Here is a 17,146-nt window from a genome sequence, read left to right on the forward strand (position 1 = left end):
GGATTCTTGGGTTAATATTTGCCATTATGTTGCTACTGACTTGAGGAAATACCTAAAACATCTAACCTAGGCGGGGCCAACACAAGTTAAAAATGCTTTGGTACTGAAATACTTATGGATGAAATGATATGCTGTCTGGCTTTCCATAAAAATTATTCAGAGGAGGATGTGGCTGGGTATATACACAGAGAAACAAGACTGGCTATGGGCAGATAAATGTGGAGTCTAGGTGATAGTCACAGAGGTTATTATTCTATCAATTTTTGGACATTTTTTAACAGTAAAAATGTATGCAGAAAATATGCTTGGGATTTTAAAGCCTCAGCAGTCTACCAATAAGCTACTTTCTGGAGCAGACACTTGGAATTCAGCCTTTTAGCTAACACACGTCTATTGAGCAACTACTAAGTTTTCAGCGCTGTGCTCATGATTCGAGTTATATGAATATGTGAACAATGACAAAATAAATGGGATGGATTGCTTATTATAAAGCTTTATTTATTTAAATAGTTTGAACTTAATATATGCGACACTTGGCAATACTAACTGAAGGTGTGGGTCACCTTTGATAATTCTCTTAATCGCTTCTCTGCACCTCGGTCTGATCTTTTAGATGAATGATTCTACGTTCTCATGAATGGGTGGGTGAGAAAGCGCTGCTTTCATCCAGACACTGGTAATACTCCTGGGATGAAGGTATATAGAGTATATATAGCCTGACTCCTTTGCCTCTTCTTTTGTACTTGCCTGGCAAAACCCCAACAGGCTCTCAACCCAACTCTATGCCTATTCCGCTACTCAAGGTGAACATGCTTGGGAAAAAAGCACACAACCTTGATGATTCATGCCACTGTAAGTTTATGGCCACACATGCCAAGTGAGCAATCCCACATTTCCCTAGTCAGCTCACTCTCCCAGCCTCTACTCTTTTTTTTTTTTTTTTCCTTTTTTCTCCCTAACCTTCTACGCCTCCTCCCCATCTGCATTCTTAGCTGATGACCTCCTGTATTATTTCTTTAGCTATAGAAGGCATCTACAGAGAACTACCTGATCTTCCCAGCAGAAAATGCTCCACCCCATCCACATCTGCACCCATACATTCTGCCTTCCCCCTGCTACCCAGGATGAAACTCTCCCTGTGCTGCTTAGGGCCATGTTCTTCATTTGTGCCCTGAATCTCATCATGTCCTTTACTCTCAAGGACTTTGTACCAACTCCTCAGACACTGATCCTTAACTCCCTCTCCTTTTCTGTAAAAACTTACTCCTTAGAGGCTACCATCAGCCCTCATCTTTTAAGAATATACTGATGTAAGGATGACCATGCAGCACCTTTGATGTGTCCATTCCTTATCCTGAATGCTCAATTCATTAGCAAGTCCTCTTGAGCTCTACTTACAAAATATTTTAGGACCACTATTGTATGCATCCACTTACATGAGGTACCCAAAGTAGGCAAATTCATAGACATAAAGTTGAACTGTGGTTACTAGGGGGTGGAGGGAGGGAATAAAGGGGAGTTAGTATTTAATGCATATAAAATTTCAGTTTGAAATGATGAAAAGTTCAGGGGATGTATAGTAGTGATGATTACATGACATGGTAAATGTACTTCATATCATGAACTGGACACTTAAAAATGGTTAAGATGGTAAATTTCATGTTATGTATATTTTGCCACATAAAAAAAGATCAGTTTAGAAAATGTATATGTATATACTTGAACCCAACTACTTTTTACTACTTCTGTTACCATCCTAATTCAAAACATTGTCATCTCTCCCCTGTATTATGGCAATGGCCTACTGAAACTGCCTTTAATCTTGCCCCCTATCTCAGTCTGATCTCCACACACAATAGCAGAGTGATGTTTAAAACCACTCGGGAGATCCTGTAACTTGGCAGACCAAAACTGTTAGGATAAAATCCAACTCTTTATAAAGGCCATGCTCTTCATCAAATACGTGGGTCTTTGTTCCTGCTTTCACTCTTCCTGGAGCATTCTTTCCAGAGCTGGCTCCCTTACTTCATTCAGGTCTCTCCTCATCCATCACATCCTCATAGAGCCCATTTTTAACCACCTAATCTAAACTCTTCTCCCAACACACATGTGTGCCTGCATGCAGACATATGTACACATGACGCACATATATATCTTCCTCTGCTTTATTTTTCTTAACAGCTCTTTCACTACCAGACGTCATATATTTACCCATTTCTTTATTTACATATTACTCCTTTTGCCCCTCTTGACTAAGCTCGATGAATTGCCTACTTCTGCTTTCTAGACCTTTACCATGACTGCTGCATAATAGGAATTCAGGAAATATTTGTCTACTAAAGGCATGATGGGGATCAGTTGAGGCTTTGCAAGTGACATTTGAAGTTTAGAAAATTGCAGATGGAAGAATGTTCCTAGGAAGCTCATGTCTGAAAGGATTCTCCTTTAACAACAAGGAAGTTCTTCAGTAACCAATGACAATACTTCAGGAAGGAGGGTTGATGGCAGGAATGAGTGGAGGGAGAGGATGGAAGGTAGACTGGATGCTAGAGTCCTGAAAAGAGCCTAAGATGCTGGTGCTTGTGACGCATAACTATTAATAGTTAGCATGTGGATGAGAAAAGGCTTAAAGGTCTCCTGAACAGGATTCACTTAATATTGAAGGAAGATATTCTTCAGAAGATTGTCATTTTTGCAAGAAAACAAACTTGTGGAAAGACACCTATGATATAGGACACCCCTAAGTGATGAGGAGGAATGGCACTTTAATGATGAAAATGCTGAGTGCCTTCAGACATCCCCAGGGGCAGCCTATGTGTAACAGGTAGTAAGACTATTCTTGTGGTATCATGGTGGGGGAATCTAATTTTCAGAAGACTAAATTGGGCCTTCCCAAAATTGAAGTACCCTCTTGTATTTTAGCTATCTTAAACTTTTGAAGAAGGGGCTTAAGAAGTAAATGGGATTTTCTAAGATGGTTATAGAGTAGAAATTTATTTTTGTTAAGATCTATGATATTGCTAATTATGATATAAAGAAAAAAAAAGAGTGTACAGATTAAAAAGTTGGGCTGCATTAAAGGTTTATCTTCTTACTTCCACTGTTTCCTATTTTAACCAGGTCAGCATTTTCCCCTTCTTTTTTTTTATTTAAATGTTTTTAATTTTTCCATTATAGCTGGTTTACAGTGTTCTGCCAATTTTCTACTGTACAGCAAAGTGACTCAGTCACACACACACACATATACATTCTTTTTCTCACATTATCCTCCATCATGCTCCATCATAAGTGACTAGATATAGTTTCCAGTGCTATACAGCAGGATCTCATTGCTTATCCATTCCAAAGGCATCTATCCCCCTTCTTTCTTAGTCAGTCCTATTCTGAAAGCTTCTAGAAAGCAAAGTGGGCCCTTTGCTTTGCTGTAACTGAATGGGGATCTCAAGACCTTGCTCAGTTTCCAGAAGCCTGGGTCACTCCTTAAGCTCTGAGGCCCTTGCTGCTCACCGCACCCCCCCTCCCCAGCTTTGTAGGGTGAATGAAGTAAAAGAGAAATAGAACTAATGACTCATGAGTCTCGCCTGGAAGGTGACCAACAATCTCAGTTTTCCTGGGATGGAGGGGCCCAGGGACATGGGACTTTGAATGCTACAGTTGAAACAGTCCCTTAGAAGCTGTGGACAAGCTGGTCCCATAACTAGATTCAAGGATAGAAGTGGTAGAAGAGCTAACTTATGGTATCATTCACTATAGCTCCTGGCAAATGCTTGGCCCTGAGCCTTTTAATGACCTCACTGATCTCTCTGGGCATCTTTACCTCGCTTCTTCCCATCTCATTTCTGCACTTGAAGGGATCCCGTAGATTCCTATTAAGACCCAAATATAGTCTCCAAAGCAAGGAAGAAAGTTATGTTTATAAGTTATGATGATGGCAGTGAATATTTACCTCCCTTTGCCCCCACCTTCTTTCAGCCACTATTAATTAAGCCAACCTAGGGGCTCAGCCTCTACCCCAGATCTAAGGCCTAATCCTGTTTGTGGACTTAGAGCATTTCAGAGTCTTAAATCAGCTTCTTCAATCTTGTGCCTCAGCTTGGTTCCTGGGTCTGTGCTCATCTCCTACTCTGAGCCCTGGACCCTTGAGTGGGATGCCACCTGTCAATGTGTTTGCATGACACTACCTGCCTTGGGGTTCTCACAAGGGTCCAGTGGCATATGAGTGGCCTGATGCATGTGCACAGAGTCTTGGCTCCTCCAGCATCCCGGATTCCCTGACCATCAGCTTTGTCTGTTCTCTGACTGTTCTGCTAGGCTCTGCCCCTCACTGAGGCCCAGCTACTGTCCATGAGCCTCTCCTGCAGAGCCAACCCCATATACAGCACCCCTGTGAACTTTGGAGAAAGGCACTTCCCCAGGCACGGGAATGACAAAAGGGTGCCCCCACTGGGATGACCATTGGGAGGAAAAAGTATCCTTTTCTCAGGCCCATAAGGCACAGGGCTTGGCAAACAGAGCCCTGGCTGGGTTTTAACTCCTGCTAGCACCACATTAACTGGGTGAATAACGTATGCAACCACACACCTAGCCCTCCATGTGGCCCAGCTTCCACTAGGACCTGGCACAATAACATGCTTTATATGTCCGGACAAATTTGGTCTCATTACTAAGCGGTGAATTTGACCCTGCATTTTCTCTTTGTCCACCCTGCTCCCATCTCCTTTAGCTTTCAGGTTACTCCTACTGGGGCTCATTCTTAACCTGCCAGTGTTAAAAAAAGTAAGGCTCTGACCTATAAAAACCTAAATAGATAACATTAATTATATAGGATTTGCCCTTTCTATCAAATGTGGTAATAAAATTCAATTTCAGAATAATAAAATCTAGCACCCATTGGCCATAGTACTATGTTAATTTCAATCTCTGCTGGTTTCTGGCTAGTTTTCTAGTGTTTTCTACTTTTTTTCCCCAAAAGATGTTTACCTTTGGATGATCCTCTGTTTTCTCTCTCTGAGACAGAAGAGAGTTTTCTAATACAAATTTGACTTCAGATCTACACCAAAATTTATTATTCCAGACTTCTCTGTGAAAAAGATGAAGTATGAAACTGCTTAAACAGTAATAGCTCCTAAAAGGTGGAACCAGAAGAGAGAGTCTAGGAAAGAGAAGTTATACGCTGAATATTCCAGTTTTGGGAGGAAGGTGGTGATATTATGGAAAATCCATTCTGAACAGACGCAGAGCAAAGATGAGAGATAAGAAAAGCCATTTGTACATGTTGAATCATATTACACTGGACTTCTGAAAACTTATTTAGCCAAAGAGAATCTTTTGCTATTTGGAATTGCAGGCTTTGAAAGTTCAATCAATTAAACACAAGTTTCTCTGAGGAACATACATTTACCACAAAGTTTGAGCCTGCCATGAAGGCATGTGCTTCTTTGTGAAAACAAATTTAATTTTATTTTGTGAGGCAGGACAGTAGATTATTTTCATACCTCCATCACATTTAAATGCAAGCCATTTAGTGATCTGGACAGCATTGCTGTTTTTACAATGCTACCTTTTTATTATTAAATGGGTACACAATAAATACAACATGGAACACATAAGTACTTAAGAGATAATTTTAGTGTAACTATGGGCAATGTATTACATGGTACCCATAAATATACACATATATCTAAATATGTATGTATCTAGAGACAGTGAATGAATACATACATAAAATTAGAGACAGAATTAAAGTTTCATCAAGATGGTTACATATTATGCTTTAGTTTAGAGAATGTCAGTTCCCTTGAAATGCCTTTGCACAGCCAGATCTATGCTAACATCAAAACCTGATTTTTTTCTTTTTTTAGCTACCAAAAATAGCTTAATAAATAGGAAAAAAAAATCTCCAGGGTGCTTTTCCTTCTTAGAATATTGTGTAAAGGATGTAGAAAAAAATTTGGAAAGAAAAGCTGATCTGCATTTACAAACCCCAGATGCAGTTGAATTTTTCATGTATAATAGATGAGCCTGAGTTCACTAATTGTGTAATCATTTCTCACGCCTCCTCCAATCATCCTCCTCTGGATGACTTCCTCTAATTCTAATCTCTAGCCCAGTAGAAATATTTTCTGTGTTCGAAATTTGCTCACGTTTACTGACTTTCAGCATAATTTCTTGTGAAGCATGAGTGGAAACAGCGGCCAACTTACTTGTATTTATCTTCTGGAGTGAAATATGCTTTTCCAGCTGTCTCCTGAGTTTCACCTCTGCTCCATATTTTCCAGTGGTCCCATTGTCAGCCAGAATGAAGTGGGAATGCATGCTGTTGAGAACAGTGAGCTTGCTCATAGGATTGGACATGGTCTGATATGGCCGGACAACCTGCAAAATATCAAAAGCAAGGGGCAGAAGTCAGAGAAAAGAGCAAAATGTGAGAACCAGACAGGCAGGAAAGAAAGAGAGAAGGAAAATCAATTCTTTGGTACAGTGAAAGGATAGTCTATATACTCTTCCTAATATTGCTCTGGGCAGAAGCAAGATTTACAGTACATGTTCCATTCAAAGTAAGAGTCTGCTTAAAAGATTATGTATTTATTTATTTTTCTGGGTTCAAGCAGAAACTAGAGTTTGTACTCAAAAACTAACAGGTGAATGATTGTTTCATTTTTCTTTTTTACCTTTAATTTATTTTTTTAAATCCTGTACAGCATGGTGACCCAGTTACACATACATGTATACATTCTTCTTTTTTTTTCACATTATCATGTTCCATCACAAGTGACTAGGCATAGTTCCCAGTGCTAAACAGGCAGGATCTCATTTTTGAAGGTTATCATTTTTATGCTGATAAACCAAAAATAATTTTTACGTTTATTTTGTTTCTTTCTGTATCCTCTTCATCACGCCCATACTCTAATAGGCACAGAAGAGCAATTATGCCTCTGGAGTATACTGGAGGGTAGGGGATGGGGGTGGGGGAGGGGAGTGGTCTTTCCTGTCAAGCCCATACAATTTCAATGCCTTTTATTTAAAAATCTACACTCTTATTAGACACTTTAAGTGGAAATGGTGAATATAAAATAACTGTCTCATGAGACAAATATAAGGTCCAAAATGTTTATTCCTGTCTTATTTTTCATTGTGTAATTTTAATTTCTTATTAAATTATGCTACCTAAAACAGAACAGTTCTTAGTGCGCCCTTTTAGATTTTGATACAAAAAGAAAAGCCAAACCTATTGTGAGCTAGTTGCTTTATATAACATCATTTATATTCCTTGCAACAATCCTACAACATAGATGCTGTTATATTTATTTAGTAGATGAAGAAACAGAAATGGAGGTTAAATAAATTCATGGAGTTCCCATCGTGGCGCAGTGGTTAACGAATCCGACTAGGAACCATGAGGTTGCGGGTTCAGTCCCTGCCCTTGCTCAGTGGGTTAACGATCCGGCGTTGCCATGAGCTGTGGTGTAGGTTGCAGACGCGGCTCGGATCCAGCGTTGCTGTGGCTCTTGCGTAGGCCGGTGGCTACAGCTCCGATTCAACCCCTAGCCTGGGAACCTCCATATGCCGCGGGAGCGGCCCAAGAAATAGCAACAACAACAACAACAACAACAACAACAAAAAAGACAAAAAAAAAATTCTATAAGGGTTTGCTACACACAGACTCAGAATTCATACCCAGGTCTGCCTGATTCCAAAATCTACGCTTATTCTCCTTTCCCAGACTGCTTAGACACAATGGAATCAAGATGATATGCTGGAAATCTACTCCTAAAATATTTAGGTAGAAATATCACTCATGACTATGAAAAAGGAATATTCAACAAACTCATTGTTACATGTTTGCCATATGGTGATCTCTGCACTGACTCACTGAAATTGACAGGATGGAAATAAATGCTGAGGGGTATTTATTTCTGTGCCTTTATGCATTGTATACATTAATTATAGAGTTGAGATGCTCTTGTTTAAGTATGTAATAACTCACCATGAAAAGCTATAGTAAGATTGAGCAGTTTGCTAAAGGAATTACAAAGTGATTTAGTAAAAGCAGCTGTCAATAGGAAAGATCTCATAAAAGTCATATTTGAGACCTTGATGCTGATATCAAAATGCCACATTTCTATGTTCCCAGAATCTACTCAATAAATAGTGAATGCATTCATTAAAAAAATATTGAGACAGACACACTTTTATTCAAAGTTGAAAAATAAAACCCTCTCTTATCAGAATTGTTTGGGAATTGATCTAATCTAAATTTAAAATGGGTAATTCTGAGCTTTTGAAATATCCTTCAGCCCTTTTAATATATGTCCCTGTTTGTTAATGTAGCATTAATATAACATTAATTCATAGCTTCATTCTAGTTGGCTCTTATCGATAAAGGAAGCCCATAACTTTGAGTATTGTTTCCAGTAATCACATAGAGCAGTATTCAATTACTCCTTTGTCTAGATAAGTGAATGAGAGTCCTCTCAAAACAGGGAGACAGGGTGGCTAACTCCATCCTGAAGTTCTTTATCACTGGAAGAGTAGGTTGCTTGTGGTTAAAATTCCCATTTTGTTGCTACTCATTTTTGATCATAAAACATTCATTCTACAGAAGAGTGCAAGTTAATAAATATTAATGCTTTGTTGAAAGAGGCTTTGCAGAAAGACTTTCTGCTATTCTTAAAGTGCCTCTTTTTTGTACTCTTGGACACACACACACACAAAAGCTTTAGGTTACTGTTCTTTCTTTCACAACAGCAGTTCCTCAAGGCTGCCTGCTAAGAAGAAGGAAACCCCAAAGCAGTTCTGTAAGGGGCATGAGACAGTGTATCTAGTGTTACACTATGCGTAGTATACACAGTGTTATATTATGTGTGATGGTGAACCCCAGACACTTGTCCTATTTGAGACATAGGGTATTTTTTCTCATTCCTGAGAACCTAAAGGCTATCACTGAAAGTAACGTTTTCAAATGAATAAAGGAGTGAAAATGAGTCTGGGCCAAGGTGACATATCACCACTATCTGAGATTAAAAGAATGTAATTAAATCATCAGACTATTTTCTATATATCTGTTGCTCTCACCACAGATTCTAAGGACACTGGTGCTTTAGTCTTCTGACTTTTGACCTTCTTTTCTTTTGGAACATGAAATGCCAGCTCTTTGGGAATACTGTACATTTGAATTAGCCACAGTAAGAAGGTCAAGTTTATAGTGTCACTCATGAATTTTAATTTCTTTATCTTACTGCTCCCTACTGCTTTAGATCGTATGTGAAGATAAGTTAAAGGTGGTCATATTTTGGCAGAGATTTCTGTCTACTGAATAACTGTAAATCTGAAAATAAGTAAAATATCCTAATTTATTCTGCAGTCATCTTTGGAGGAAGATATGCTGAATTCTGGGACGATCCTGAACGTGAGCCATGGAAATCTTCTTCTTTTTTTTTTTTCTTCTGCACCCACGGCATATAGAAATTCCTGGGCCAGAAATCGAACCTACACCTGAGCAATGACCTGGGCCACCACAGAGACAATGCTGGATCCTTAATCCACTGTGCCACAGCAGGAACTCCATGCAAATCTATTTGAATTCCAGTTCTGTCAATGGCTGTGTGAATCTGAGTCTCACATTTTTAATCTGTAAAAGGGAGATGATAAAAACACTTACCTCCTGGGGGTTAGATGAGATTCTATATGCAAAGTCCTGGCACCATGCCTGGCTCCTAGCAGGAAATCTATAAATGTGAATTCCTTCTCAAGTTCTGCTTTATTTTACCATCTATAAACTCATTTTTCAGTTGCAAACTAGTGAACAAAATTAAACGATGGTAGGCAAATCACTGACTTTTCTTTTATGCAGGGATTTAAATCAATCAATATAAGTAAAGAAAAAATTAGTAATCAGTTGGCAAAATATGCAGTGTTTTTTCTTTTCATACCTTCCTAGGTCATTTAAGACAGTGATGTTCTGGAAATATTTGTTGACTAATAGCAGAGTTGGAAATAACTTCCCAAATCCTTCAGAGGAATGCATTTTGGTTTCACTTGCCTATAGTAAGCACTTAATATTCTTCATAACAAACATACCAAGAGTCTATTTTTGTTCCAGTTACCATTTGCATATCTACAAAAGATTTGCTGATCTTCCCGTTATGTTTTTCAAATAGAAAAAATAATGTCTTCATATCACACGAATACAAATGAATTTTTTCCCTCTGACAAAATCCTGGAGGTAATGCATCCACCTTCACTGTTAAGAGCTCCTAAAAAGAGGGGTTTTTTGGAAGTGTGTGTGTGCGTGTGCACATATGTGTAGGAAGAACAACTGTGACATGCTTGTGACATACAGGTATACAGATTATAATAGCACTGAGCCAGTGTTTCTGAGTCAGTGTTTCCTGAGAAAATCAAGTCCTAATGCCCTGCAGTATTCGTTCTGTGTAATGGATCATCTTCTCTCCTAAGAATATAGGGTGGTCCAGGTCGTGTACCATTCTTGAAAGTACTGAGAAGAGAGTCACTCCAATCACTTTCTGTGTTTTACAGTTCAAAGGAGGAATCTGGGTTGAGAAAGGTTGACTGGTGTCTGAAAGGCCTACATACCAAGTGATTTTTCATGGTGGGTAACTACAGTGGTATCTATACCCAAAGAGGAAATTTGCTTAGAAATGGATTTTAGATACTTGATGCTCTTTGGGTATCATGGGCCATTACCTCTAAGGAATGACATCTTGCCTTTTCCATTTGTCCCTCAAGGGTATCTAAGAGAAATTTTCTCTCATTAATCTATTGTACACCAATTTGTACTGGCTGATTGGTGGCCTGTTCCAAGGGCTCTGTATACCTTTACTCTGCAACAAAAGGGAATATAAGAAAAACTGTTTAAGGAGTTAATAATTTGGAGGGCTTTTATAAAAGGCACTTGTAGGGTCACTATTGCTGCCAGGAGAGAACTGATTAGAGACATTGTGGAAAAACCCAAACCTGTTCACATGCCAGTGTGCTGTATTTATTCTATACGGATGAGCTTAAACACTTTGGGACCTGATCTATGACACCTGCCTGAGTTTTCCTAGTTATTTTCATGCATGTTCTGATCTCACCCAGGAGTACTTAGTGGGAAGTCAGGAGATGAGATTTTAAGTTATAGTTCCTCTAAGTACTAATTTGTGACCTTGGGCAAGTCTTTGAATTTATTCATTCATTCACTCACAACTCATTCAGAATTTCTCTAGGAAATGTATGTGGTAAGTATTGGATGGGTTTGAGGAGACATAATCTTGAATCTAAGTAACATTTCACAATAAATGTTCAAAATGTTCAAATAGATAAGGAAAGAAACTTTTGGATAGCAGTTTTCTCATCTGTAAGGTAGAGGAATTGACTAGAATTTCTGAAGGCTTTCTATCTCAAAATTGAGTCTGGACAGCCTGTATTTAAAAAATACATTGGCAGAGTTCCTGCCATGGCTCAAATCAGAAATGTATCTGACTAGTATCCATGGGGATGCAGGTTCAGTCCCTGGCCTTGCTCCGTGGGTTAAGGTCCAGCATTGCCATGAGATGTGGTGTAAGTTGTAGATGCAGCTTGGATCTGGGCAGCAGCTACAGCTGTGATTCAACCTCTAGCCTAGGAAACTCCATATGCTGTGGGTGTGGCCCTCAAAAGACAAAGAAAAAAAAATGTTTTTTACAAGTTAGTACAGAACAATGAACTTCCATGTCTGTCGGCTACAAAAAAAGTTTGCTCATGTCATGGGATCTCTTCCATGTTGTTGTGCTTTCCACAATGCAAGGTCAGTTTGGGTACCTGTGACTCCTTTCCTGAACATAACTAAATTGAGCTAAATCAGGTTGTGAAGTCATCAGTCACAGGCCTTCTTCAATCCCAGACCTTATTACCTGGTGAAGATATGTATCAACCTGCCCAGATGATAATAGGTTAGGGGATGTGTAGTTTATTCCTTCCCTTCTAATAACGTTATGATTATAATTTTAGGCAGAAAGAAAACTTAGCATTCATTGACCACTTATTGTATGCCAGGCACTGTGATAGACACTTTTACATGGATTAATCCATTCTGTGCTTATTTTATTTTTATTTATTTATTTATTTATTTAGTCTTTTGTCTTTTTAGGGCTGCACCTGCAGCATATGGAGGTTCCCAGGCTAGGGGTCCGATCGGAGCTGCAGCTGCCAGTCTATGCCATAGCCACAGCAACGCCAGATCCAAGCCATGTCTGTGACCTATATCGCTCACATCAACACCGGATCCTTAACCCACTGAGCGAGGCCAGGGATGGAACCCGCAACCTCATGGTTCCTAGTCAGATTCATTTCTGCTGCACCACATGGGAACTCCACTTTATTTTATTTTATTTTGGCTGTGCCCATAGCATGTGGAAGTTCCTAGGCCAGTGACTGAACTCATGACACCATAGCAAACCAAGCCACTGCACTGACAATGCCAGATCCTTAAACAGCTGCACCTTAGGAGAACTCCTCATGCTTCTTTTAAAGATGAAACTATAGAGGCTCAGAGAAGGGAAGTGTCTTGGCCAAATTTGCCCCACTAACCACACTGTTTTCTCTATATCCCATTTAGATCTTAAATTCCAGTACAGGCCAGGGGACATTTAGAAGGAAGACAGAGGACCAAGCCTGATTTTAAATTTATAAAGGATATAATAATTGGTTTTGCTGTTGGTCAGTGGCTCAGCTGGGCATTAAAATCCTTCTGACAGCTGATCAGATTATTTCCACATGCGCCCTCTAGACCTGTAGAGTAGATAGAGGTTAGGAAAAAGCACCAGCAGGCATCCAAATGGGGTTTGTATTTTGGAAAGAGAGAGACAACAAGAATGGCAAGATTCTCTTAGGATCAGGTATATTTCCGGGAGGGATGAGGGGGTTATTGCGGAGAAGTGAGAAACAACCTCTGTGTCTGAGATAAAGGAAAATGGGACTGAGAGAGCGAAATAAAAATTAGTAAATAAATGAAAGGCCCTCTGTATTCTCAAAATCATAGCGAGGCCTGAGCTAGCGGGGATACTGGCTTGTTATTTCCCATTCAGGCAGCTCAGTTGTAAGTCTAGGTATAAAGCAGGGTCATATTGAAACCCAGAGCTTCTCAGCTCAGCAATCCAAACAAGAAAGTAGCAAACTCGGGGAATCCATCTCCAAAGAGCGCCCAGATACTTTAGCTGCGTGACTCCCAATAAAATCCATGGGAGGAACAGTTACATCTTCCTGCAGAACTTTGAAAATGTGTTCCTCAACTCCTGGGCTTTAGAGAGCTGCACCGTCCTCATTTTAGGCTTTTCACTCGAATAGGCTCATCTCCCTCTGTCCTGTCCTGAGGGGGACCATATATCATTCAGACACAGGGCTTACTGGTTGTGGGAAAAGGCCCTGAGTTCTGAAAGGAATTACTTGCTTTAGAAATTACCATGCACCAATGTGGGTGAATTTTAAAATATGTCCAGAAATTCTTTGAAAAAAATCTTCTCTTAGTCTGGTTGGATTCAGTAGTTCACTTCTAACAAGAGTAAAGCAGAAATAATGGTGTGTGGCTTGCAAAACTAGGTCATAAAAGGGTTCCTCTTCATTCTCTCTTAGACCACTTACTCTGGGGGAAGTCAGCTGCCCTGTTAAGAAGGCAGCCTTTTGGGGAGTTCCCATAGTGATACAGCAGAAATGAATCTGACCATGAGGTTGTGGGTTCAATCCCTAGCCTCAGTGAGTTAAGGATCCGGCTTTGCTGTGGGGTGTGGTGTAGGGTACAGATGCAGCTTGGATCTGGTATTGCCATGGCTGTGGCTGTTGGCCAGCAGCTGTAGCTCCAATTAGACCCCTAGCCTGGGAACCTCCATATGCCGCAGGTACGGCCCTAAAAAGAAAAAAGAAAAACAAAAAAAGAGGGCAGCCTTTTGGGGACACCCACGTGGTGAAACCCAGTGAGTCATCTCAGAAGTGGGTGCTATAGCCCCACTGCAGTCCTTCAGATGTTGCAGCTACAACCGATATCTTGACAATGATCTTAAGAGCGACCCCAAGCCAGAACTACCCAGACCCCAAGCCATTCACAAATTCCTAATTTGCAGAAAGTGTGAGATAATAAAGGTATTTTAAGCTATTAAGTTTTGGAGTAATGAGTTATACAGTGATACATAACTAATATAATAGTGTACTATGATTATCTTCTTTGAGCCTTCAAAATGTCTTCTCTTCCCTTGTTCACTGAAGCATCGTAATTTCATGACCTCTAGTGCCCTTGGGTCCTCTGAACTGCCTGGCATTCCATCCATGGGCTCTGATCAGCTCTGGTTCCTGTTCTCCGCTGGAGCTATGACTACCATCCTCCATTCTCCTCACAGTCTCACCCTCAAACACCGTCCTTCCTCATTCAGCAGATTAGCTGACTCCTATGCTTACACATTTGTCAGGCAGGTGATCATAAGCAGGTTATTTACTTTTTGTGTCTCAGTGTCTCCATTTGTAAATGGAGATGAATGATGATTATAACCACCTCATTGGGGCATTGTAAGGATTCAATGACATATAAAACTCATGAAGTGATATGCATATGAACTCAAATAAATGATAGTTGCTCTTATATGGAGAAGTAATACACATAATACGTAAGAATATGACCTTGAGAAGTGGATGCCTAGGTTTACATCCCAGCTACACGATTTATTGGTTACGTAAATTGGGCAAGTTATTTCATCTCATTGTGTTCAGTTCACTGAAACTGTATTCTCCATGTAACCGAAGGTAGCCCTGAATCTGAGTATGATCTGGCTTTAGGTGGCATCGCCTCCCTTATAACTGTACAGACTTGGGTGGGTCTCCTCTCAACGTCTTCTCTCACGTCTTCCAAATATATCTTATCTAATCTAGCCATAGAAATTCAATAAACTCCATGCAAAGACACTACTTGGATGTTTTCTGAGTTTACAATGTGAAATCATATTTTGTGTGCATTAGAAGTAAGTGAAAATGTACTGAGTTGAAAATTATACCAGAATTATCAAGCAATTGCATTTTAAACTTGTTTTTTCTTGGCTTAAAATATAAAAATTATTATCAAAAGAACACTTTCCAATTAAATGTAACAATTCTTAAAGGTTATAAAATTCTGAGAATAAATGCAGTTTAGGGAAAATAGAAGATATCACTGAATGTCAAGATAATTTAATAACCACATAAGATGATGTGTTGGAAATCTAACCTAACACAATTTTCATCCTCAAGTTAAAATGAAAAGTGCTTTTTCTTGTGATCGTGTCTAGATTTTTCATTTGGCATGTGCTTTGTTAATCTAAATTTGGGAAAATACTAATCACAAAGGCTTCTGAAGCTGTTCAGTTACCTTAAACAATTCTGGTCAAATTGTTTTCTTTTTTTTTATGTATATATAATGATTTTTATTTTTTCCCATTATAGCTCGTTTACAGTGTTGTGTCAATTTTCTACTGTACAGCATGGTGACCTAGTTACACATACATGTATAGACTCCTTTTTCTCATATTATCATGCTCCATCGTAAGTGACCAGCCATAGTTCCCAGTGTTACACATCAGGATCTCATTGCTAATCCATTTGCAAGAATCTAAGTATGGGAGTTCCCGTCATGGCGCAGCAGAAACAAATCCGACTAGGAATCATGAGGTTGCAGGTTCGATCCCTGGACTCACTCAGTGGGTTAAGGATCCGGCATTGCTGTGAGCTATGGTGTAGGTCGAAGATGTGGTTCAGATCTGGCATTGCTGTGGCTCTGGCATAGGCTGACAGCAACAGCTCCAATTGGACCCCTACCTCGGGAACCTCCATATGCCGTGGGTGTGACCCTAAAAAAAAGACAAAAGACAAGACGGAAAAAAAAAGAGAATCTAAGTATGAAATGAGTCATATGAAAATCATAGTTCATTAGAACTTCTTTCTTGACTTTATACTGGTAACACTTTCATAATCTTCATTCTAAATTGAGAGTATTTAGGGACAAAGAAAAGGGCTCTGGTCACTCTCACTGAGTCTACTTTTGCATTCAATTAATAGGCATAAAATATCTGCTGGTACCTCAACTAACAATTAAAACATAATATCATTATATATTTTCTTATGTATTACTTTTTTTTAGGGCCACACCCACAGCATATGGAACTTCCCAGTCCAGGGGTTGAATCAGAGCTGTAGCCGCCAGCCTATACCACAGCCACAGCAATGCTGGATCTGAGCCACATTGTGATCTACACCATAGCTCATGGCAATACAGGATACTTAACCCACTGAGCAAGGCCAGGGATCGAACTCGCATCCTCATAGATTCTAGTCAGGTTCGCTACTGCTGAGCCCAATGGTAACTCCCTATATTACTCATTAAGCGTATACTACTAGTTAAAAGTATGGGCTAGTTAAAAGTGGATCTTGGCTCTAATCCTTATTTAGTTTCCTTATGGGATAATATATACCTCAGAAGACTAACACATGTAATCACAAAGAGCTTCCTCAAATAAGAGCTCAATAAATTACAATTACTTTTATTATGATTATGCTCATAGAAGTTGTACAAAGACAGATGAGAAAGTGTTTTTATAGTCCATTTAGAGATAAAGAAATCAATTCTTAGAGAGTTTAAGTGACATGTCAATGCCTCACGGTCATGCAAAAATATTAGGCTAGTGGTTAACAACAAAGAAAACAATTTAATCCCTATTTTAAGAAGTTTTTAATTCAGCTTGGGAAGAAGATGGGTGTGGGAGAATTATAATCAGGGATATGATATCATGGGTGAAATCAGGGAAGCTGTCTTGGTGGAAGGAAGCCTTGAACTTAGTTTGACCAAAGTGTAGGATCCTGGTCAACAGAAGAAAAGGCAGCAGGAATAATAGAGAATCATGGAGAAGTAGTTAACCTTAAGTGCTGAACAATATTCATTTTCAGGTCTAATGGCAAGGCAAAAAAACTGTTACCATCTCAGCATTCATAGCATTATTCCTTACCAAGTCTGTTGTTTTGATCTATTCATTGAAAGATTTGATTAAACAGAGCTGAATGTACGTAAACGTAAAAGAATCAAGGTTAGTTCTATCACTCAGTTGGGGGAGCATGCATCTTTCAAAGGGGTTAGAGAAGGGCCTGTTCTCATCCG

General features: G+C 39.4%; 1 protein-coding gene across 2 annotated transcripts in view; it reads right to left on the bottom strand.

The window, feature by feature from the left end:
• Positions 1-17,146, bottom strand: part of TRPM3 (transient receptor potential cation channel subfamily M member 3) — a 529,690-nt gene that overhangs the window by 239,764 nt on the left and 272,780 nt on the right. For both annotated transcript variants that reach the window (XM_047767762.1, XM_047767761.1), the window contains exon 6: positions 6,204-6,375. In XM_047767762.1, coding sequence (XP_047623718.1) covers positions 6,204-6,375 — 172 coding nt within the window. The remainder of the gene's footprint in view (positions 1-6,203; positions 6,376-17,146) is intronic.

This window comes from Phacochoerus africanus, chromosome 2 (assembly GCF_016906955.1).
Source record: "Phacochoerus africanus isolate WHEZ1 chromosome 2, ROS_Pafr_v1, whole genome shotgun sequence".
In the NCBI taxonomy this organism is placed as follows: Eukaryota; Metazoa; Chordata; class Mammalia; order Artiodactyla; family Suidae; genus Phacochoerus; species Phacochoerus africanus.